General features: G+C 55.1%; 1 protein-coding gene across 2 annotated transcripts; it reads left to right on the forward strand.

Moving 5' to 3' along the window:
* The first annotated feature begins 3,349 nt into the window (after positions 1-3,349).
* IFT52 (intraflagellar transport 52) lies at positions 3,350-24,327 on the forward strand. 2 transcript variants are annotated; one of them, XM_055140480.1, is made up of 14 exons: positions 3,350-3,637; positions 6,632-6,756; positions 8,594-8,681; positions 10,958-11,087; positions 11,466-11,541; positions 12,617-12,688; positions 13,491-13,617; positions 14,576-14,665; positions 16,089-16,157; positions 17,393-17,547; positions 18,422-18,509; positions 19,612-19,720; positions 22,049-22,194; positions 24,035-24,327. In XM_055140480.1, the coding sequence occupies exons 2-14, from the start codon at positions 6,638-6,640 to the stop codon at positions 24,080-24,082; spliced, it is 1,317 nt and encodes a 438-aa protein (XP_054996455.1). In that variant the 5' UTR covers positions 3,350-3,637; positions 6,632-6,637; the 3' UTR covers positions 24,083-24,327. The 2 variants fall into 2 exon arrangements, with proteins under 2 accessions (XP_054996455.1, XP_054996456.1); XM_055140481.1 differs by having other exon boundaries at positions 14,579-14,665.

Genomic DNA, 24,327 nt, shown 5'->3' on the forward strand with positions numbered 1-24,327 from the left:
GAGATCTCAGTCACGGGTCCTGCATACCTGGGATTTCCTGAAGGTTCCCCATAGGTGAGGCTCGTCTGAGCCTGTGGAGAGCGGCCTTGAGCACGGCTGTGCAGTTGGGTTCTGGAGGCTTTCGGCTGCAGGGATTTTGCTGGGGCGGGGAGGGAAACTCATTCCGCCCTCCTCCGAGTTGCCCCCGTGAAGACAGCCTGGCGCAGGGTCAGGACACTGTCCAGACGCCTAATCATCCTGGGTCTTTGCCTGTAGAACTCAGAGAGCAGGACAGTGGGGAAGACTCCCCCTTGCAGCTGACCCCAGTTCTACTTCTGGCACTGCAGATGGTCCTGGAGCACCTCCAAGAGTGGCCCCTGAGAGAGCCGGGAGTAAGTCCTGAGCATAGCTGGATGTGACCCAAACTCCCTGCCCTTCCGGCCAAAAGATAACAATTTTTTTTTGTTTTTGCTTTTTGGGTCACACCCGGTGATGCACAGGGGTCACTCCTGGCTCATGCACTCAGGAATTACCCCTGGTGATGCTCAGGGGACCTTAAGGGATGCTGGGATTTGAACTTGGGCCAGCCACATGCAAGGCAAACGCCCTACCCGCTGTGCTATCGCTCCAGCCCCAAGATAACAATTTAAAAGAAACTTGTAAAATCTGGGCTGGGGGAAACCCAAGAGATTGAGGCGTCGCAGGGAGGGGGCCAGGTTCAGTCTCCAGGACCACATGGTCCCCCAGGACCTCCCAGGACCTCCCAGAGTGACCTCTGAGCCCAGAGCCAGGGGTAGCTCCTGAATACCCCTGGGTGTGGCTCCCAAACAAACAAAAAAAAACCCACTGTGAAATCATGAACATTTCGCCAGAGTAGAAAATGAAATACTCCCCTGGCAGGGCCGATACCATGACCACGAAAGTAGTTTCCCCGGGCGAGGCTAATCTCTTGTGCAGATGCACTGACCCCCGCAACTTCCCCATGTGTGGGAAACTCGGTGGCATCCTTTGTGGTCGTGGGGGACTGTGTTCACTCTCTGCCCTGAAAAACAGAAGGAAATAAAATGCTAGTGAGTCGATCATGCTGAATGCTGAATGCTGAATGAGTACGCTCTGAGCTTCATCTGTCTTATCTAAAGTCCTCACCATCAGCCAACCCTTGGAAATGATTAACCTCCCTGACAGTTCAGAAACATTCACTCTGGGATACCAAGCAGCTTGCCCCAGGTCACCCCGCTGGCACCAGCGGAGCCAGGAACGGAATTAAAAGGTACTGTTCTCTATCTCTCTCTCTATCTCTCTGTCTCTCTCTCCTCTCTCTCTCTCTCTCTCTCTCTCTGTCTCTCTCTCCTCTCTCTCTGTGTCTCTCCTCTCTCTGTGTCTCTCTGTCTCTCTCTGTCTCTCCTCTCTCTGTCTCTCTCTCCTCTCTCTCTGTGTCTCTCCTCTCTCTGTCTGTCTGTCTCTCTGTCTCTCTCTCCTCTCTGTGTCTCTCCTCTCTCTGTGTCTCTCTGTCTCTCCTCTCTCTGTCTCTCCTCTCTCTCTGTGTCTCTCCTCTCTCTGTCTCTCTCTGTCTCTCTCTCCTCTCTCTGTCTCTCTCTCCTCTTTCTCTCTGTCTCTCTCCTCTCTGTCTCTCCTCTCTCTCTCTGTCTCTCTGTCTCTCTCTTTCTCTCTCTGTCTCTCTCCTCTCTCTCTCTCTCTGTCTCTCTCTCTCTCTCATTTTTGGGCCACACCCAGTGGTGCCCATGGCTTACTCCTGGCTCTGTGCTCAGTGATCACTCATGGCAGGAGGGGGGAGGAGGGGCATAGGTGATACTGGGGATTGAACTTGTGTTGGGTGCGAGCAAGGCAAGTGCCTTACCCGATGTATGATCGCTCCCACCCACCTCTGCTTTTTTCTAGCAGAGTAGACATCAGTCAGGCCAAGGATCAGTAAACCTTCCCCCCTCCATGTGGCACCTCATTGAGTCACTGGAGCACATTCTTTGCACGTGGGAGCCTTGGTTCAAACCTTAGCACTGCATGGTTCCCTAAGAACATAGCCGTGAGTAGCCTGCAAGCACTTCTGGGTGTGCTCCAACACCCCCCCCCACACACATATATACACACATACACATGCACAAGAAAATCAAACATGGGTAGAGCCTTCTCTCCTCGGTGGCGGAAATCCATCCCTTCCTCTGTGTGTGTGTGTGTGTTTGTGTGTGTGTGTGTCTGGGGGCCATATCTGGAAGTTCTCAGGGTTTACCCCTGGTTCTGTACTCCTGGAGGGTTTAGGAGACTATGTAGGGTTCTGAGGATCAGACCCAGGCAGCCACATGCAAAGCAAGAACCCTGTTCGCTGTACTATCTCCCTTCCACCTTGAACTGCAGACAGATTTCATCTAATTTTGCACAACATACAACGCTAAGAGGGCTGAGGAGATAGCACAGCCCGTAGAGCACTAGCCTTGAACCTGAAGGTTTCCCCCCCACCCCCAGTACAATTAGGAGTAATTCCTGAGCACAGAGCCAGGATTAAGCCCTGAGCATTGATGGGTGGTGGCCCCTTCTCCGCCCCCATCAAAAACAAAACAAAACAACACCAAGAAAAGAAGTCTCATTTTCTCCACTTTGAATTTTGCAGAGACAGGCTGTGAAAGGCACCAACATGTGTGTTCTAAGATCCTAAAATTTGCCCTGTCAAAAACCAAAACAAAAGTAAAACAAAACAATCCTAAAACTCCCAGGAACAAGTCAGAGCTGCAGAAGGTATCAAAAGAAACGTCGAAACGTGGATCGGGAGAGTCAGATGCCTTGCGGGTGAGCCTCGTCCACGCTGGAGCAGTGCGCCGAGGGGAAGGGTAGTCAGTTCCAGGTTCCTGGCAGCCTCTTTCCTAGGCAAATCAGCAGGTGGCCATGGTCCGCGCCCCCAGCCCCCCACCGCCCCACCCCCGCCTGCCGCCCGCAGCATCTCCCTTCCCGGGTAGCAGTCTGTCCACTGCTTTCCCAGCCTTTGCCTTTGCTGGACCTGGCACCGTGGAGGCCAGAGTGGCTGGACTAATTTATGCAAGGAAGCCACCCCGTGCTACCAGTGTCAGCAGTGTACTGGCCTAGGGCTCTGAAGTCCTCCCCCAGCGTCCACAAAGTCCTGGCTTGCAAGCAAGCTCCCCGCAGTCCCGCTCCGCCCGCGGGACCCCAAGATCAAGCCCCGCCCCTCGTCAAGCCCCGCCCCTCAGCCAGTCGTACCCGTCTGGCCCCGCCCCACGGAGGCGTATCCTCCGTCATAGCCCCGCCCCTTATCCAGCGCCACCTGTCTGCCCCCGCCCAGCCTGGCCCCGCCCCACAGGGCGTGCCCGCCCTGCGCCTGCGCAGTAGCGATCCAGGCCGGCGCGCGGCCCACCCACCCGGCGGGGAGGGGAGCAATTTTGGGCCCTTGGGGCTACCGTCTTTCTCCGTCTTTGCCCAAAATCGCGCTTTTAAAGGACCAAGTTTAGCTCGTGCCCTCAAATCCCGGTCCTGATTGCGTTCAGGCCGAGGCCCGTCCGCGCCGCGGTGAGAGCCCCGCGTTGGCCCGGCCCCGCCGCGCGCCCGCCCGCCCGGCCGTTGCTAGGCGCCGTTGGCCACCTGGGCGCGGGATGCGGGCGGGCGCCAGGTGAGGACGGGGCTGCCCGGGGCCCAGGTAAGCCGGCCGCGAGCCCTGCAGCCCGCTGCAGCCGGGCTTCCCGGGCTCCCGCGGGGCACCCGACAGCACCGGGCAGGGAATCGAGACGCGCTCGTGGCGGGCCGGCCCCGTCCAGGGGAAATCTGCTGCGTTGCATGAGGGACTTCAGAGGGGGGGAGGCTGCAAGGGGGCATCTCGGCGGTGCCCGGGGGTGGGGGTGCGTCGGGGGGACCCGGTGCTCACGGAGTAGTAGGTGGGTGGGTGGGACGGGACGGGGCCCAGGCGCTTGCCTGGCGTGTGGCCCACCCGGGTTCGAAGCCCAGCGGCGAACCCCTGAGCACCGCCAGGGGTCATCCCTGAGCCACCCCGCCTGACCGGCAGGAACCCGAGGAGGCGGAGACTGGACCGGACCGGACCGCGGTCCGCGTCCCGGGAGTGAATGCAGGAGCTGGGATGGGGGCAGGGAGCACTGGGGGCTGCCAAGCCATGCTCCAGGGCCCGGGGCCGCCTTGCCCCAGCTGTGCGGGGCTGGCAGATGAGTGCTGGCCCCGACGACGCTGAGGGTGGGCGGAAGGTATTTGGGGATTGAACTCGGGACCTGGCAGCTCCTAGGCATGTGCTACGGCCCCTGGGCTATGGGGAAGGGGGTGTTTTAGGCCACACCTGCTGGTGCTGGGGAGGGGGGCAACTATTCCTGGCTTTGTATTCTTTCAGGAGTGAGTCCTGGCACTGCTCCCAACTCTACGTGGTGGTTGGGATTCAAACTGGGGTCTGCAGGTTACAAAGAAAGCACCTTCACCCCCCGCCCCCTTTTGCAGCTAAGGGAGTATTTTTTTTTTTCCTTTTTTGCTTGCTTTGGGGCCACTCGGGCAGTGCTCAGGGCTTAGTCCTCCAGGCTCTGCATTCATGGATCACTTCTGGTGATTGGGCGGACCATATGGGGTGCTGGGAATTAATTGAACCCAGGTCAGTCGTGGGCAAGGCAAGCACGCTGCCTGCTGTATTATAGCTCATTTTTTTTAACCCTAAAATACGGTTTTGAAGTTTAACTTGAAGAATAAATGTGTGACATTATTTCTAAACATTAAGGTGAACCATGGGAATAAGGTTGTGCTCTGAGCACGGCCAGTTATTACACTGAAGGACTGTGGTTACTAAGGTAGTATGGAAGAGGGGCTGGAGCAATAGTACAATGAGTAGGGTGTTTCCCTTGCATGCAGCCGACCCAGGTTCGATTCCCAGCATCCTATCTGGTCCCCGAAGCACCGCCGGGGTAATTCCTGAGTGCAGAGCCAGGAATAACCCCTGAGCATCGCCGGGTGTGACCCAAAACCAAAAAAGAAAAAAAAAGAAAGTATGGAAGAGAGCAGCAGGTTTGTAGAACTAAGAATAAGATCCCGAGGGCTGAGTCGGTGGCTCAGAAGGCTTCGCCTGTGGGACCCCCGGGTTCAACCTGTGCTCTGCATAGTTCCCTAAGCTTTGCCAGGAGTCACCTGCTAGCAGCAAGCCCAGAGTAGCCTCTCAGCACCTCTGAGAGTGACCCCCGCACCCAAAAATAAAAAAGCAATTACAGAAATTTGTTTTGTAGTCAAAAGTGGTATTTTAAAATCATGTGTGAAAGGGATTGGTGGGGCCCTGGTGATCGTACAGAGGCTTGGGCACTTGCCTTGCACAAGGCTGACCCCGGGTTTGATCCCCAGCATCTGTTATATTCCCCCCGGCACCAGGAGTGATCCCTGAGTGCAGAGCCTGGAGTAACCCCTGAGCATTGCTGGGTGTGACTCAAAAACAAACCTAAAAAAAGGCAGCAGAGCTGGGGGGAGAGTGTTGGCGTTGAGGAGTGTGCCTTGCATGTAGCCCATCCTTTTCTCACCCCAGCACCATGTGGTCCTCTGTGCCCCCCCAGGTGCAGCCCTGGACCTCAGGACCACTAGGATGGTGCAGGTGACCCTGGCACTGCATCTTCAGGCCTGTGCGTTGAACTCCCGGGCAGGTCGACTGAACTGCTGGGAGAGACCCCTGGGCCTCCCCAGCACCACTTGGGAGGTCCCCCCCGCCCCCCCATAACAACATCATAGGGGCTGGGGAATCACACCAGCAGTAGATACTGAGTTTAAAGTTTAATTCTCAACACCTCATGGCCCTTCCAAGCACTGTCTGGTGCAGGCGGCCCTCACTAGAAATCACCCGTGGGCTTGGAGAGACATCCCAGAGGGCAGGTCAGAGAGCTGGCTCTCCCTGCAGAGGCCCCTGGATCAGTCGCCGGCACTGTATGGTCCCCCAAGCACCACTAGGTGTGGGCCCCCCCATTGCAAAAAGAGATAGGGCTGGAGTGATAGCACAGCAGGTAGGGTGTTTGCCTTGCACGGAGCCGACCCGGGTTTGATTCCAGCATCCCATATGGTCCCCTGAGCACCACCAGGAGTAATTCCTGAGTGCAGAGCCAGGAGTAACCCCTGTGCATCGCCAGGTGTGACCCAGAAAGCAAAAAAAAAAAAAAAAAAAGATAGGAGCCGGAGCCATAGCACAGTGGGGGGAGCACTTGCCTTTTATGCAGCCACCCCGGGTTTGATCCCCAGCATCCCATATGGTCCCTTAGCATCATTGAGAGTGGCCCCCAAACAGGAAAACAAAAAACGAAGAAGTGGGGGAGACAGAAGGATGGGACCTGAATGATAATAGGTAGGGCATTTGGCTTGTATGCTGCCGACAAGAATCCCATCCCTGGCATACATAATGATTCCCCCCACACTGCCAGGAGTGACCCCTGAGCCCTGCAGGGTGTGGCCCCCCCACAAAAGAGGATGAGCAAGCTTGGGGTGGCTTGATTTCTGGGCCTCTTGTGCAGTGAACCCTCAGCCTTTGTGAATTGCAGGCTTTTCACTGAAAGCTGGCACTGGTGTAAGCTTTCTAGAATATTAGAAAGTAGAAAGCAGATTTCTTTGGGGAAAGAAGTATTTTGAAATTTGTTCATTGTTGTCCTTTTTTTTTTTTTAATCTCTTTTCTTCAAGGTAAACATGGAGAAAGAGCTTCGGAGCACCATTCTTTTCAATGCATACAAAAAGGAAGTGTTTACCACCACCAATGGCTATAAGTCCTTGCAGAAGAGACTTCGGAGTAACTGGAAGATCCAGAGGTGACTCTGTTTACTGCTGTCCCTTTTAAATGAGAATAACTTGCCTGAAAAGTCTTACTGTATATCACTGTATCACTGTTCATCGATTTACTTGAACGGGCACCAGTAACGTCTCCATCCATCCCAGCCCTGAGATTTTAGCAGCCTCTCCTTACTCGTTTTTCCCAACAATTGGAGGCTCTTTTCAGGGTCAGGAGAATGAGACCCGTTATTGTTACTGTACTTGACATACCGAATATGTCACAGGGAGCTTGCCAGGTTTTTCCGTGAGGGATAATAACCTAATTATAATAATATATATTTTCTTTTATATTTGCTCTGTTATCCATCTTCTAGCGTAAGTTTCAATGTCTTCATCATAAGATAGCGGGGCCCAGAGCATTAGTACAGTGGAAGAAATAAGAAGTGTAGGGGGCTGGAGCATTGGTGCAGCAGATAGGTGCTTGCCTTGCACGCAATCCTTGGCCCCGTGTCTGGTCACACGGGCCTCTCCAGAAGAGATCTCTGAGTGCAGAGCAAGGAGTAAGCCCCGAGCATGGCCCGATGTGGCCAAACCACAAAAAATAGAAGATAAGCTTAGGTGGGAGGATCCTTCAGAAGTAAATTATTACTGAAGCATCTCATTAAAAATGGTAACTAGGGGGCTGGAGCAATAGCACAGCGGGTAGGGCGTTTGCCTTGCACGCAGCCAACCTGGGTTTGATTCCCAGCATCCCTTATGGTCCCCTGAGCACCGCCAGGAGTTATTCCTGAGTGCATGAGCCAGGAATAACCCCTATGCATCGCTGGGTGTGACCCAAAAACAAAAAAGGAAAAAAAAAGGTAACTAGCAAATGAGTAACTTGTCCTCCAAATCACAAATTAAAAAGCATTGCAGTTAGACCTGTACAACTTCCTTATTAGCAAGTGCTTTTTCTGTATTTTGACTTGTTTGGTGCCTTAGGGAAATGCCACAGTCTCTTTGTTTGCCTATAGGTATGGTTTTCCTTTTTTCCTTTCTTCCTTTTTTATAATCTTGGGCTGCACACCTTAACCCCTTTTACTTATGGCCTCAAATATGGCTTTTATTGTTTGTTTCTTTCTTTGTTTTTGAGCCCACCCAGTGATGCTTAGGGTTACTTCTGGCTCTACACTCAGGAATTACTCTGACAGGATTGAACCTGGGTCTGTCTTTTTTTTTTTTTTTTTAGCTTTTGGGGTCACACCTGGTGATGCTTAGGGGTTACTTCTGGCTCTACACTTCAGGAATTACTCCTGCGGTGCTTGGGATACGGGCTTCATCCAAGACAGATGCCCTCCCCGCTGTACTATCTTTCTGGCTGACCCGTGTCCTGTTTAAGGCCACCTAACTGTAATAACTCTAGCCCCAAGTATGTTTTTATGGTTTTTTCTTTGTGGGTAAAGATCTGTAGTTGTTTCAAGCTGATGTGGAACTGATTGAATTAGAGATAGAGAGCTCTACATTCTAACATAGTTTATTTATTTGTATGTTTGGGGGCTATACCATGTAGGGCTCAGGGCTGACTCCTGGCTCTTTACTCGGGAGTCACTCCTGGCGGGAACGGATGGGATATGCTGGCGGTCAAACCTGGTTCGACCCGGGTCGGCCTTCTCCCCTGTACTATGTCTCTGGCCTGGGAGTTTGATTTGATTTGGGTGCTTTGGCTTAGTTGCTCACAGTGGGGATTTCCCGGGTGCAGGAATTCTGGCCTAGGTGCCTCCAAACCTTCATCTCTGGGTCTCTCTGGCCTCTTCTTCTATAGAGTTAGTCCCAAGAGAAGAGAACTCGCTGTTGTAAATTATGAATCTAAGCTTGTTTTTAAAATCTCATTTTTAGCCTAAAAGATGAAATCACATCTGAGAAGCTAATTGGGGTGAAACTATGGATTACGGCTGGGCCAAGGGAAAAATTTACTGCGGCCGAGGTAAGAGATATCTGTGAAGGAAACGTATGACGAGAGAGTCGCGGGCACGGCCTGAGACCCTCCTCATCAACCCTGTGCCCCCACGGCGCTCTCGCCTCGTTCCTCCTCGGGGAGTGGGGAAGCTTCAGTGACGTGACACAGAGAAGGAGCTGATGGGTCTCGCAGGCTGATTCAGTACCAGCCATCCTGCTTCGCTCTAGGTTTGCTTTTGAAAACAGGAAGCCCTTACTTCAAATTAAGCTTTTGGGGGCTGGAGCAGTAACACAGCGGGTAGGGCGTTTGCCTTGCACGTGGCTGACCCGGGATCGATTCCCAGCATCCCATATGGTCCCCTGAGCACTGCCAGGGGTGATTCTTGAGTGCAGAGCCAGGAATAACCCCTGTGCATTGCCGGGTGTGACCGAAAAAGAAAACACACACACACACACACAACAAATTAAGCTTTTTTGGGATGTGGAATGATAGTCCTACAAGTAGGGCACTTTTTTTGCATGCAGCTGACGCAGATATGGGGAGGGAGGGAGGGAGAGAGAGAGAGAGAGAGAGAGAAGGAAAAGGAAAAGGAGAAAAAGCTGCCTGAGAGAGAAAGAGAGAGAGAGAGAAGAGAAAAGAAAAGGAGAGAGAGGGAGAGAGGGGAAAGGAAAAGGAGAAAGAAGCTGCCTGAGCTTATGTAAGTCCTATTTGTCCTATTTTTTTCTTCTCTTGGGACTTGTTTTCTTATGAAAACAGAATGACACCATTCTACATTTTTTTCTAACAGGTCACAAGCCTCCAATTTCTTCACATTTTTGCCAGAACTTACTGAGCACCATGTTGATCACTGCTGGAGGTGCTCAGGGGGCCCTCTGTGGTGCTGGGCTCAGGCCAGACTGGGCCGTGTGGGAGAGCCTTAACCCCTGCGCTCTCTCCTCGGCCCACTGCTGTTCTCAATAGCCAAAAATAGGACGCAGCCACTGAAAGTTGGATGTGTTAACCAGTAGACAAAGGAATAAAGAAAATGCGGTCTGCAGGGCCTGTGGGGGTGGTTAGGTTACCACATGCGAGGTAACGGCCTCCAGCATCCCGTAGGGCCCCTGAGCCCTGCCAGGAGTGGCCCCTGAGCACCCCTGGGTGTGGTCCCAAAACAAAACAGCTAAAACAAATGCCGTCTCTAGGTACAGTGAATCTTTTTTTTTCTTTTTGGGCTGCACCCAGCAATACTCAGGAATCACTCTGGCTCTGCACTCAGGAATCACTCCTGGTGGTGCTCAGGGGACCATATGGGCTACCGGTGATTGAACCCGGGTCAGCTGCGTGCAAGGCAGACGGCCTCCCCGTTGGACTGTCGCTCCGGCCCTATGCAGTGATTATTTCTCAGGCTTTCAGAAAGGCTGTTCGTGCTGCAGAGATGGCTCTAGGGGCCGGGGCATAGAGGGAGCCCCAGGTTTGCTCCCCGGTACCTCACAATGTCCGACGTACCATTTGCCATGGCCCTCATGGTCCCGTATCACTGCTGGCTCCAGGCAGCATCGAGTCACCTGAGTGTCACCCTGGGTGGCCCCAGGCGACAGCACCCCTGGGGTACTCCCATGTTCGGTAATGATACAGCTGAAATGCAATTTGAGTATTTTTTGAGTTTATCATTTTTTTTTCTTTTTCTTTTTGGGTCACACTCAGCGATGCTCAGGGGTCACTCCTGGCTCTGCAATCAGGAACCACCCCTGGCCATGCTCAGGGGACCATATGGGATGCTGGGAATCGAACCTGGGTCGGCCACGTGCAAGGCAAACGCCCTACCCACTGTGCTGTCATTCTAGCCCCATTTTTTTTGGGGGGGGATCACACCTGGTGATGCACAGGGGTTACTCCTGGCTCTGCACTCAGGAATTACTCCTGGTGGTGCTCAGGGGACCATATGGGATGCTGGGAATCGAACCCGGGTCGGCTGCGTGCAAGGCAAACACCCTCCCCGCTGTGCTATTGCTCCAGCCGCTTTAGCCCCGTTTTTTGAGTTTAAAATCCTACAAACGTGACAATTCTACATCAGGAATAAATTTCATGTTAACCTTTTCACTCGTTGTCCTTTAATGCTTATAGATCTTGAATTGTTAATTTTCAGCTCGTTGTTTTGTTTTGTTTTTGCTTTTTGGGTCACACCTGGCAATGCTCAGGAGTTACTCCTGGCTCTGCACTCAGGAAGCACTCCGCTGTGCTATATCGCTCCAGCCCCGATCACGTAGTATTTTGGACAGAAGTCTTTCGGGTGTATTCGTAGATTTTTTTTCACCTTGGCACAGTTCGAGGTCCTGAAGAAGTACCTTGAGGATGGCGGCGATGTCCTCGTGATGCTGGGGGAAGGCGGCGAGTCCCGGTTCGACACCAACATCAACTTCCTGCTAGAAGAGTATGGCATCATGGTTAACAATGGTAAACGTTATTTATTTATTTTAGGTTTGGGGGCTGCACCCGGCAGTGCTCAGAGGTTACTCCTGGTGGGTGCCGGGGACCATATGGGGGGGCCGGGATTGAACCCAGGTCAGCCCCACGGAACGCGAGCGCCTCACCCGCTGCACTATCTCTCCGGCCCCGATTATTGATATTTCAATAGAGGCAGCGATTCCCTGCTTCTGGGTCCGACCGGTTCTCTCTCAGGGCCCTGGGCAGCGGCGGAGGGTCCAGCTAACAGGCTGGACCTGGGGTCTGGGCTTCTCCCCTGTGTGACACGGAGGCCGTCCGGGAGGGCAGCCTGGGAGAGACAGCTTCTTTCCGATCTTGCTGATTTCCCTCACTCTTGTCCCCTCAAAGACGCTGTGGTTAGAAACGTGTATTACAAGTATTTCCACCCGAAAGAAGCTCTGGTGTCCAACGGCGTCCTGAACAGGTGAGCTGTCGGAACAGAAGGCTCATGAGCAGGGCCTTTGCAGTTCTCCACACACCCGCCCTCAGTGCTCCTTGGTCCTGTCTTTCGTTGGCCCCTTGCCTCCTCGCCTTTCTTGTGTTATTCTGGTATTTTTTTTTCTTTTTGGGTCACACCTGGCGGTGCACAAGGGTTACTCCTGGCTCTGCACTCAGGAATCACTCGTGGCAGTGCTCAGGGGACCATATGGGATGCTGGGAATCGAACTCAGTTCGGCTGCGTGCAAGGCAAACGCCCTACCCGCTGTGCTATCGCTCCAGCCCCCCTCTTGTGTTATTCTGTAATAAAATAGAGTAAGACTGCATTTCTCTCCCACAGTCGCAGATGTGCATCTGGGCTGGTTTTCCTGGCTTCCCAAATCCGTTCCCTTGTCCCCCGAAGTCAGAGAACAGCGTGGCCCCAGCACGCGGCCGGGCTCCCGCCCCCGGGGTTGTGGGTCAGCCGCAGTCTGTGTTTTCTCCTGCGGTAGAATCTAACGTCCTCAGGGACTTTGGGGAAACGGGAACTGGGAACTGGCTGCCTGAGAGGGACAACCCGGGGTGTTCTCTGGGCACTTGGCTCTATTTTCCAAATGATCCATCCCACACTTGGCCTTGCTCACTGCCAAGCTCTCTGCTGGGCCTGGGCTTACGGGAGATAGTGAGTCTGCTGTGTGGACCTTTCCCTCGGGGTTCAGGAAAGAGGAACGAGTGCTTTGGCGGGGGCTGGAGGGCGGGGAGGGACTCCCGGTGCTACCAGGGATCACTCCTGGTGGGACTCGGGAACATATGTGGCCCCAGGGGGTTGAACCTGGGTCGCCTTGTGCGAGGCAAATGCCCGACCCCCTCCAGTCCCCTAGTCCATATACTTAAATGTTAACTCTTTTCCAAGCTTCCCACTGGAGGTGTGGTGTGGATCTGCCTTTATTTAATATTGGAAAATTGTGCCTGGAGCAGAGCTGCAAGGTCTTTGATGAAGTTCGTGCTTGGTAGTGACGAATGACGAGGGAAATTCATGCCAATTTTGACTTTCCTGGTTTTCGTTTTTTTCTGCCTTCAAGGGAAATCAGCCGAGCCGCAGGGAAGGCTGTGCCCGGAATCATTGACGAGGAGAACAGCGGCAACAACGCCCAGTGAGTATTTCCCGAGCCGGCCGAGGAGAAGGTATTACTGGAAGAGTTCCCTTTTGCAAAATGGAGGATTTTTTTTTTTTTTCCTTTTTGGGTCACACTTGGCGATGCACAGGGGTTACTCCTGGTTCATGCACTCAGGAATTACTCCTGGTGGTGCTCAGGGGACCATATGGGATGCTGGGATTCGAACCCGGGTTGGCCGCGTGCAAGGCAAACGCCCTCCCCGCTGTGCTATTGCTCCAGCCCTGCAAAATGGAGGATTTTTATTTCTGGTTCCCAAATAATTTCTGGGTTGTTAATGTGGCCTTGCGCATTGATCTTTGGCACATGCTCGCGCCCCTCCCCCCCACATACACAAGAACGAAGAAGGGGAGATAGCTCAAAGCATTGGAGCATGTCCTGTGCATGCAGGAGGCCGGTACGGTGCTGCACCTCGCGCTGTACCCCCAGCACTGCTGCAGGTGTCCCTGGTCTTTCCTGAGGAGTACGCTCAGGACAGTCTCCTGGCAGGGCTGGGGACCCTATGAGATACCAGGACCCACCCCAGCTCAGCCGTGTGCACGACGATTGCTCTCGATCCTAAGACTTTTTTTTTTTTTTGCTTTTGTTCCACATCTGGTGTGCTCAGGGCTTACTCCTGGCTCTGTCCTTGTACTCAGGATCTTATGGGATGCTGCGGATTGAACCCCTGTCAGCCACGTACAAGGCAAACACCCCACCTGCTGTACTATTGCTCTGGCCCCCTGAAACTAATTTTTTTTCCCCCAGTTTTGAATTTGAACGTTTCTTGCCTTTCTTCCAGGGCTCTGACCTTCGTGTACCCCTTTGGAGCCACCCTGAGCGTCATGAAACCCGCAGTGGCTGTGTTGTCCACAGGCTCTGTCTGTTTCCCTCTCAACAGGCCCATCCTGGCTTTTTATCACTCGAAGGTACGGCCTTTACCCGCGCGGGGAGGGTGTGTGACTTCCACTGAAACCGAGAAGACAGACGGTTTCAACACTGCCCGATGCCAGGGCTCCTTACTGCCCTGTGTAATAGTATCTCAGTTATGTGCATGGGGCTTACGGGGAAGCAGTGGTGGTGCCAAGATTCATGGAATCAAGTCCTAAACCTAGACTATCATTCCAGATATAAAGTTTTTCCTCTGCAGCATGAAGCACCAATACTAGATTTATTATAATAAGGGCCGTCCGGGGCTGGGGAGACGGCTCAGAGGCCCGGAGCACACAGTTGACATGCAGGAGGCCCCAGCTGGTCACTGGTACTACGTCATTCTCTGAGCACTGCTGGGAGTGAGCACCAGCCTGAGCAGTAGCCTCAGCACCAGCGAGTAGCCCCAGCACTGCTCTTTGTGCCTCCCCTGCCCCCCGGAACAGGGGCTGGGTTAGCAAGTCACCGTGCTCAGGGCCGTGTTGTTCTATACTTGTTATAAAGTATATGTACTATATATATTTAGTGTATTAGCGGGTAGGGTGTTCGCCTTGCACACAGCCGACCCAGGTTCAATTCCTCTGTCCCTCTCGGAGAGCCCGGCAAGCTACCGAGACTATCCCGCCCTCACAGCAGAGCCTGGCAAGCTCCCCGTGGCGTATTCGATATGCCAGAAACAGTAAGGACAAGTCTCACAATGGAGACGTTACTGGTGCCCGCTCGAGCAAATCAATGAGCAATGGGATGACAGTGCTACAGTGCATAATATATAGTATATATGATATACTTATTGTCAGTATTATTACTGGAAAATGTCTCGGTGCTAGTTGGGGAAATTAACTGGCAGTAACTTAATAATATTGGAAAGCGTTGCTCCTATGTTTCTGCTATGGTGGATGAGCACGCGGGCGGGTGCTGACTCTGGGCTTTGACTGTTGGCTGTTGTTCTCTCGTCAGCAGAGCCACGGAGGGAAGCTGGCAGTGCTCGGCTCCTGCCACATGTTCAGCGACCAGTATCTGGATAAAGAAGAAAATAGCAAGATCATGGTACGCCTCATTTTTCATCACAGTCATGACAGTTTACTCGTTGATTGGTTTGGTTTTGTTTTGGGGCCACACCTGGTGATGCTCAGGGCTTACTCCTGGCTCTGCACCCAGGAATCATCCCTGGTGGTGCTTGGGGGACCATATGGGATGCTGGGATTGGAACCTGGGTCAGCCACGTGCAAGACAAACACCCTACCCGCTGTGCTGTTGCTCCAGCTCCCTATTTTTTAATGTCATTAAAAAACACTGTTTGGGCCAGAGGGTTGGCCCAGTGGTTGAGCATGTGCTTTGCGTGTAGGGACCTGGGTTAGGTCTCTGGCATGCCTGGTCCCCTGAGCAGCACCGTGTGTGGCCCACACCCGCCTTCCCCCAACCTGAACAGAGATGAGTCCAGCGTAGCCTGTGCTTTGGGCAAGTTCTAAGTCGAATGCGTCATGTCTGCCCCTGGGGTGGGGTGGATCATGATGTGGGCTCATGCCAGCCCTGGCAGAGGTGATGTGCGTCTCTGAGGACCCACAGCAAGCTCGCCCAAGCCCTAAACGGGGTGTGGCCTCCCAAAAAGATGAAGGTGTGAGTGTCCTTCGGGTGGCGCTTCAGGGGGTTATGTGTGGGCCCAACAGGCTGACGGGTGGGAGGGCCAGGCGTGGGCCCAGCACCCTGACACGGGTCCCGCCAGGATAGCAGGTTCCTTGGGGGCAGCCCCCGGGCTCCTCGGCTGTCCCGGCTGACTGAGAATCACCCCCTTGGCCCGAGCTACTCCCCGGAGATGAGGCCTGCGGAGGCTTGGTGCCGCGTCTATCCCCATCTGCTCCCTGTGGACTCAGCCAGAAGCCCAGCGAGTGCCCGGACACTTTCTCTGGGGCCCGGCCCCACTGTCCGCTGCACTGCAGGCTGCTGTCCATCGCTGAGCAGCCTGTGCTCGGGGCCGGGAGGCAGCCGGATGCCCTTTGACTGGCGGTTAGTTAAGTTTCTGATACCGAAAGTAGCCTGGGGAGGAGGAAAACGTTGACTTGTGTTTGTGGGAGGGGCCGTCATGCAGTGGGGGCCCCATGGGGAAACTTTAGCTTTGGGGCCACACCCGGCAGTGCTCAGGGATCACTTGTGGTGGGTTTAGGAGACCGTTTGTGGTGCCGGGGATAACCCGGCCCCCTTGTGAATCTCTGACACACTCCTTCCCCTTGGCCACCTTCTTCCTTTCCGTTTCAGGGCTTCCTCCCGCCTCTGCAGTCAGGGCTCACTCCTGGTAGTGCTCGGGGAACTCTAGGGGGTGCTGGGGGTTGAATTCAATTGGCCGAGTGCAAGGCCAAACCCTCCTGCTGTCCTCCGCTTCGGCCCCATAGCCCTTTGGGGCTTGATTTCATCGTCCGGTCCTACCCTCGCTGTCTCGGGTAACCGAGTGTCTCTTTGTGTGTCTTTAATCCAGGATGTCGTTTTCCAGTGGCTCACGACGGGAGATATCCACCTAAACCAGATCGACGCCGAGGACCCAGAGGTGGGAGGTTGTGATTGTAACAACTTGTCGCTGAAAAATAGGGGGGCAGCTAGGGAGGCGGGTGACCGGGGAGGTGTGGGTTTGCACACACGGCCCCCCAAGCACTGCCAGGAGAGGGCGCAGACCTGGACATCACCCCGAGAACCTCCCAGGTACTACCCCCCCCAAAAAAAACAAAAAAAGAACCCAAAAACATTTCTGAAAATCTGAACTTCTAATCCCGATTTCAGATCAGATTTTGAAGTCTTGTTATGTTGATGTGGGAGGCGTTTCAAACTAAAGTGGTCGATCAGAAAAGGGCTGAAGAAACACAAGAGTTTTGGGGGCTGGAGTGATAGCACAGCAGGGAGGGCATTTACCTTGCATGCAGCCAACCTGGGTTCGATTCCCAGCATCCCAAATGGTCCCCTGAGCACTGCCAGGAGTGATTCCTGAGTGCAGAGCCAGGAGTAACCCAAAAAGCCAACAAAGAAAATAAAAAAAGAAAGAAACATAAGAGTTTTGTGTTTGGGCTTTTTGTTGTTGTTTTTTGGACCATATCCAGCAGTATCCAGGGCTCACTCCTGGGGGTGTTTGGGATGCCCTTGTGGTGTCGGAGAGCGAATCCAGACTGCGGCATGCAACGCATGTTTCAGCCCTTTGCGTTACTGCTCCTTCTCTGAAAAGTACGTGAAGTTTGTTCTGTTTTTGTTTGGGGGCCACACCCAGCAGTGCTCAGGGCCTACTCCTGGCTCCGCACTCTGGAGTCGTTCCTGCTGCTGCTCGGGGAACCGTACAGGGTGCCTGGAATCAAACCCAGGTTGGCAGCAGGCAAAGGAAGCACCCCACCTGCTACATTATCGCTCAGGACGCCAGTTACGTGAATTTTAACCTCAGAATCTGTTAGGAAGTCATGAAAACAGTGGTTTGTGGGCCCTTGTTTTGTTTTCTTTTGTTTTTGGGTCACCCCTGGCAATGCTCAGGGGTTCCTCCTGGCTCTGCACTCAGGAATTACTCCTGGCGGTGCTCGGGGACCATCTGGGATGCCGGGGATGGAATCTGGGGCGGCTGCCTGCAAGGCAAACACCCTACCCACTGTATTATCGCTATTTTTTGGTTTTGGGGTGGAGCCCAGGGCCTCCCCTCTGCCAGGCCTACACCGCTGAGCCACATCCCTGGTCCCCGGGGCCCCTTAGAGCTGGGGGGGGCGGGGCTTCACGGCTGGGCTCTGCTGAAGGCGCCTCCTCGGGTTCCAGATCTCCGACTACATGATGCTGCCCGACACGGCCACGCTGTCCGAGCGCCTGCGGGTGTGTCTCCAGGAGGGCGACGAGAACCCGCGAGACTTCACCACCCTCTTCGACCTGTCCATCTACCAGCTGGACACCACCTCCCTCCCGAAGGTCATCAAGTCAGTACCCGGGCTGGCCCCGCCCTCGATCCCTGCCCCGCTCGTGTTGGTGGACATCAGGGCCGGGGCCTCAGGGTCAGGGTCATCGTCAGTCTGGGGTTGCAGACGGCCTCTCAGACCGGTGATGGGGAGGCCTGGGTGGACGCTAGAGCCGCTGTGTTCCGGGGGGCCGGGATTTCCCTGCTGTTTCTGTCTCCCTGCCCAGATGCCTCCGTCACCCTGTGGCAGCCCCCCTGCCTCGCCCCTCCCTCTGAGTTACCTGCAGCGTTTCCTGAAGCAGGTCGAAGTCGGGCAGGTCCCCTTCCTCCCCGGAGTGGGGCTATGGCTTCCCCTCGGGGCTTTGTCCCGCTTCCCGTCAGCTCTGTCACTGCTTCTACCCCCAGTCACACACAGGAGCCAGCACTGTTGAGAGTCCCTGGCCCGGAACTCGGGTCGGCCACGTGCAAGGCAAACGCCCTACCCGCTGTGCTATGGCTCCAGCCCCTAGTCCAGCTTTCTTCCTCCGGTCTGTTCGGCAAATGCTCAGAGCCGGTCCCCTCTGGAGACGGGCAGGAAGTGACACGAGGTTGTTGCGTTAGTGCTAGAAGTACGGTAGTGACCCGGAGGCCGGTGGCGCGCTGGAGACAGTCAGACCCGAGCGGTGGTGAGTGGGAGACCCCGGCCTGTGTCTGCTGCGCCGTCAGGGCTGAGGCCCCCCCAGGTCAAACTTCTCAGAAGCCCGCTGTGAAGTGCTCGGGTTTCCTCCCGGTTCTCGGGCGATCCCGAGAGGACCGTCGTTGGGTTACGCGGCTCCCGGGGGCCTGCTCGGAGTGGACGGGGCAGGGTGGCCTCTCGAACGCCGGGCCCCTGCTCAGCCGCTTCCTCCCGCACCCAGGGCTCACGAGCAGCTGAACGTGAAGCACGAGCCTCTCCAGCTCATCCAGCCTCAGTTCGAGACGCCACTGCCGGCCCTCCAGCCAGCCGTGAGTGTGCGGGGACGGGCCCCGCCGCGCCCAGCCCCGCCGCCCCCTGCACTCCCCTTCCTCCGCGGGACCCGCGGAGGCCGAACCCACTCGGGGGTGGTTTCTGTGGTGCTGAGGGTCGAAGCCAGAGCCTCACGCCGACGAGGCATGGCCGTGCCACTGAGCTGCGGCCCCACTCGCTGTGTGTGTTCCTCGGGGACCCCTCCAAGGGGTCCTTCCCAGCCGAGAGATCAAGGACACGGAGCTGGGGCTGGAGCGATAGCACAGCGGGGAGGGCGTTTGCCTTGCACACGGCCGACCCGGGTTCAATTCCCAGCATCCCATAGGGTCCCCTGAGCACCTCCAGGGGTGATTCCTGAGTGCAGAGCCAGGAGTGACCCCTGTGCATCGCCGGGTGTGACCCAAAAAAGAAAAAAAAAAGACAGAGCTTCCTGACTGTGAATATTTATATATTTTTTTCTTTTTGGGTCACACCCGGTGATGCACAGGGGTCACTCCTGGCTCTGCACTCAGGGATCATTCCTGGCGGTGCCGGGGGGAATATAACGGATGCTGGGGATCAAACCCGGGGTCAGCCTTGTGCAAGGCAAGTGCCCAAGCCTCTGTACAATCACCAGGGCCCCACCAATCCCTTTCACACATGATTTTAAAATATCACTTTTGACTACAAAACAAATTTTTTGTTTTTGTTTTTTGTGCTCGGAGGACCCTATGGATGCTGGGAATCGAACCCAGGGTGGCCATGTGCAAGGCAAATGCCCTCCCCGCTGTGCTATTGCTCCAGCCCCTGGTCAGTTCTCTTACTTGGCTCCAGTGAACAGGCAGGAGGAGGCGATGGGTGTGGCAGCCCCCAGGATGGCCTCAGTTGGCCTCTCGTTTTCCTCACGCTTCCTCTCTCTGTCAGTCGTAGTTTTGTGTCTGGGGGGGGTTCCCAGGCAGCAGTGCTCGGGGCGTACTCCTGGCTGTGTGCTCAGGCATCACTCTGGCGCGGATCAGGGATCGAGCCCGGATTGGCCGTGTGCAGGGCCAGCACCCCCACCTCCCACCCCCCGCCCTGGCTGCAGCCCCCTGCATCCTTGCTGAGAGCCGTCCCTCCTTCCAGGTTTTCCCTCCCAGCTTCAGGGAACTGCCGCCGCCGCCCCTGGAGCTGTTTGACTTGGATGAGACTTTCTCCTCGGAGAAGGCCCGGCTGGCGCAGATCACCAATAAGTGTAAGTTTGGCCGGTCTCTTGCCTGTGCAGATTCTTCTGTCAGCTTTTCCTTCATGGCCAACTTCTGAAATTTTCCATGAGCGCTTACAGCTTATTTCTGGAAGACAGACTCTGGGCCTGACTGTAACACTTACTGATAGACTCGTAAGTGACATCGTGGGCTGGAGGCCCGATGGCTCAGTGAGTGAGATCTGGTGCTCAGCGGACGCCCAGGTCCCGCTCTCTCCTGGGGCCCCAGTGCAGGCCCACGGAGTGGTCAGGGAATAAACTCTGCCCGTAGCCACCACCAGGCACAGCTCAGTCGTTGCCCAGAGGAGAAATGCGGTATCGAGATTCAGGGCCCGGAGGGATAGCACGACAGGGAGGGGTTCGCCTTGCGCCCTGCTGACCCAGGTTCTCTCCCCGGCACCCCAGATGGTCACCCAGGCCCCTCCGGGACTGATCCCAGAGTGCAGAGCCAGGAGTAGGCCCTGAGCACCACTGGGTGTTGCCCCCAAAGCATAAATAGTAAATAAATAAACAGAAAAATTCAGACAGGGCTGAAAGAACCAGAGGCTCTCACTGAACAGGATCCTGCATCATGTGCACCCATGGCGACATGCGGTGAAGAAGTAGGGTCTCAGGCCACGCAGCCGCAAAGGGGAGCCGCAGGGGCCCCCTCTGCCAGGCTCCGTCTCCGGCACAGCCCACAGGCCCGGAGCAGCCAGCCATGCTGGCCCAGCCTGCTCCCGAGAGTCCGGTCTCTGGGGATGCCTGAAGGTACAAGGCACCCACTATGTTGGGTGTTTAGGAATTATGTACACATGGGGGGCACTTCCTTTGCATGTGGCTGACCCAGTTTCGATTCCTAGTACACCATATGGTCCCCCTGAGTACAGAGCCAGGAGTAAGCCCTGAGCACAACCAAGTGTGGCCTCAAAAACCAAAGAAAGGAGGGGCTGGAGCGATAGCACAGCGGGTAGGGCGTTTGCCTTGCACAAGGCTGACCCTAGTTCGATTCCCAGCATCCCATATGGTCCCCTGAGCATCGCCGGGGGTTATTCCTGAGTGCAGAGCCAGGAGTAACCCCTGAGCATCGCTGGGTATGACCCCCAAAAAAATAAAAAGGAAATTATACACATAATTTCAGACCCGAGACCCCAGAACTGTGAGCAGGGTGGAGGCTAGAGGGATAGTACAATGGGGAAAGTCACTTGCCTTGCATACAGCTAACCCGGGATGATCCCTGGCATCCCTTTATGGCCCCCTGAGCTTCGCCAGGGGTGATCCCTGAGCACAGAGCCAGGAGTAAGCCCTGAATAATGCTGGGCATGGGGCCAGGGCTGTGTTTGGTGGAAGAGTGCATGTGTAAAGCCCTGGGTTTGACTCTTGACACCGAAAGTGGTGACATTAAAAGTGGATGAACTTGGGGCTGGAGTGATAGCACAGCGGGTAGGGCGTTTGCCTTGCATGAGACCGACCCCGGGTTGAGATTCCCAGCATCCCATATGGTCCCCTGAGCACCGCCAGGGATAATTCCTGAGTGCAGAGCCAGGAGTAACCCCTGTGCAGAGCCAGGTGTGACTCAAAAAGCAAAAAAAAAAAAAAAAAAAAAAAAAAAGGATGAACTTTCAAAATGCATAATTAACTGGGAGTAGTTGTAATGTGCATATGGAAGAGAATGACCACTAACAGCTACATTCAGTCACTGGGGCCACAAGCACTCAAAGATCAGAAAGGACTGTGAAAAAATAAAAATGATCTAGCTTAGGACTGACAAACTTGCCAAAGTACCAGAATTGATTCTAGGGCCTCACACTTGCAAGGCAAAGTGCTCTGGCTCGGAGCCACAGGGCAGTTGATCCTGTTTGTTTGTTTGTTTTTATTTTTTTATTTTTTTATTTTTTATTTTTTTTTTGGTCACACCCGGCGATGCACAGGGGTTACTCCTGGTTCTTCACTCAGGAATTACCCCTGGCGGTGCTCAGGGGACCATATGGGATGCTGGGATTAGAACCTGGGTCGGCTGCGTGCAAGGCAAACGCCCTACCCGCTGTGCTATTGCTCCAGCCCCTGTTTGTTTGTTTTTATTTGGGGCCACACCCATTGGTGCTCAGGACTTAACTCTTGGCTGTGATCTCAGGGATCAGTGGCTTAGGGGACCGTAGGGAATTCTGAGAATTGAACCCAGGTCGGCTGCGTGCAAGGAAAGTGCCCTCCTCACCATACTCTCTTCCCAGCCCTAGATGGTCACTCTTAAAGTTCTTTGGTCATGTTGCCCTTGGAAGACAGAAGCGTGTGCTGGGGCCAGGTAGAGGCCAGGGCTCACCCTCCTGCCCACTCTCTCAGGTACTGAAGACGACCTGGAATTCTATGTCAGGAAGTGCGGCGGCATCCTGGGCGTGACCAGCAAACTCCCAAAGGACCAGCAGGACGCCAAGCACATCCTGGAGCACATCTTCTTCCAGGTGGTGGAGTTCAAGAAACTGAATCAGGTACCACGCCTGGAAGTGCTGTCCCTCCCACTGAGCCTGTGTTCTGATACATTCTTTCCTGCTGCGGGGGCCCATTAGGGACCCCTGGGAAGTGACAGATCCCCGCACTCCCCGACATCTTCCCTCGAGAGGGGATGGCCCGGGATGCGTGGCCTGCCTACGTAGCTCCTAGCGCTGGCTGGTAGCTGGTGAACGCTTAGAGCTGGAGTCACAGCACAGCCTGGAGGGCGCTTTCCATGCACGTGGCTGAGCTAGGTTGGATCCCCCGCATCCCGTCTGGTCCCCCAAGCACCACCAGGAGTAATTCCAGTGCGCAGAGCCAGGAGTCACCCCTGAGCTTTGCTGCTGTGGCCCCAGACCACAGCAGCCCAGTGAAGAGGGTGAAGGCCGTGCGGGCTGGGCTGTGGTTCAGCAGTGGAGCTCTGCACGTGAGAGGCCCTGGGTTCCGTCTCCAGCACCACAGGAGAAGCGTGTGCTGAACGAGGCGGAGGGAGGGTAGTCAGTCGGTGTGCGCAGACGTGAAGGTTGTGAGGGAGTCAGCCGTGCATGTGGCAGGGCCGAGAGTCCTGTCGGACAGAAGGCCTCTGTGCCGTCCCTCAGGCTGGCCCTGCCCTGCATGCGCAGGGAACAGTGCGGAGGCCAGGGGCGTGGGGACCGAGCAGGGTGGAGGTCACGGTAGCTCCCTGTGCTAGGGGGAATCTGCTCGCTCTCGACAGGTGACCGAGAACTGGGATCTTCTGCCCGACCTTCACCTTCCCTCCTCTTGACAGAATTTCTAAAATCAAATATCCTCCTACTCGGTACTGGTGGTAAAGTTAATTGTTCCCACGTTCCTGGAGGTATTTTTTGTAGTGTTATCCGCAAATGACACTGTATGTACTTTGGGGCCATGGAGAGGGCTCAGTGAGCACATGCTGTGCATGCAGGAGGCCCTGCTCCGACTCCTGGCACCATCTGGTCCCCCAGGCACTGCTTGGAGTGAGTCCTGAGCACTGCTGGTGCTCCCCAAGCCCCACAACGTCATGATACAGTCCTGAGTGCGTGGAGATCTGCCAAGCAGGATGTAGCATTGCTTCATTAAGTAAAAATCCCCATCACTAGAGAACTCGTGTCTCTCAGGTGCAGCCATAGAATTACAAAGCTGTTCTGGGAGATATCCCTGAGACAGACAGGAAGGTGGCTTGCGGAACGTGAACAGTCTACGAGAGAGCGTTTCCTTCTCAGACGCTGAGTGCAAAGGCCAGTCGGGAGGTCAGCATCTGCCCGTGTGCAGCCTCACTCTGTGCCCGTCTCTGTGCCGTGTGCTGAGGGCAGGGATACAAGCACAGTGCTCTGATAGGTTTCCCAAGACCCCGCAAGAAGTCTGGTGGTGGGGCTGGAGCAATAGCACAGCGGGTAGGGCGTTTGCCTTATACGCAGCCGTCCCAGGTTCGATTCCCAGCATCCCATATGGTCTCTCAAGCACTGACAGGAGTAGGAATTCCTGAGTCCGTGAGTCAGAAGTAACTCCTGTGCAACACCAGGCGTGACCCAAAAGGAAAAAAAAGAAGTCTGGTGGTCTATTTTTTTTCTCTCTTTTTGGGTCACACTCCTGGGCAAACTTTTTGGGCAAACGCCCTACCCGCTCCAGACCCTCTGGTGGTCTTTGATCCATGGCTTTCCCTGTAGGGCTGGTCTGCAGTCAAACCCCACCCCGGTGACAGCCTGCGCTGGGGCTGCACCCGGCCTGGGCACCAGGGGGCGCCTGTGTGTCCCCATCGGTGCAGAAAGGGAAACAGCCCAGAGCACCCAGGCTCACGGCTTCCCCCTGAACCCCACACCCCGTGTCTCCCTCCCGCAGGAGCACGACATCGACACGAGTGAGGTGGCGTTCCAGAGTCATTTCTGAGGGCTGCGTGGCCGGGAGCGTCGCTGCCTCCTGATCTTCCCGTGCTGCTTGTCGACTCTCGGACTCCTGGTGACAGCTGTCGCTCCAGGCTCTCCGGTGTGGGCTGTGCGGGGTCTGCTCACTCTTCCTGGGCCACCCCGATCGGTCTCACCCGCCAGCCCCGACGACCCTGTGTAAAGTCCACTCCCATTTTTCTAAGATCTGAGCAAATCTGTACTTTTATAATAATATAAAACTGTCTTTCA

Source organism: Sorex araneus, chromosome 5, assembly GCF_027595985.1.
Source record: "Sorex araneus isolate mSorAra2 chromosome 5, mSorAra2.pri, whole genome shotgun sequence".
Lineage (NCBI taxonomy): Eukaryota > Metazoa > Chordata > Mammalia > Eulipotyphla > Soricidae > Sorex > Sorex araneus.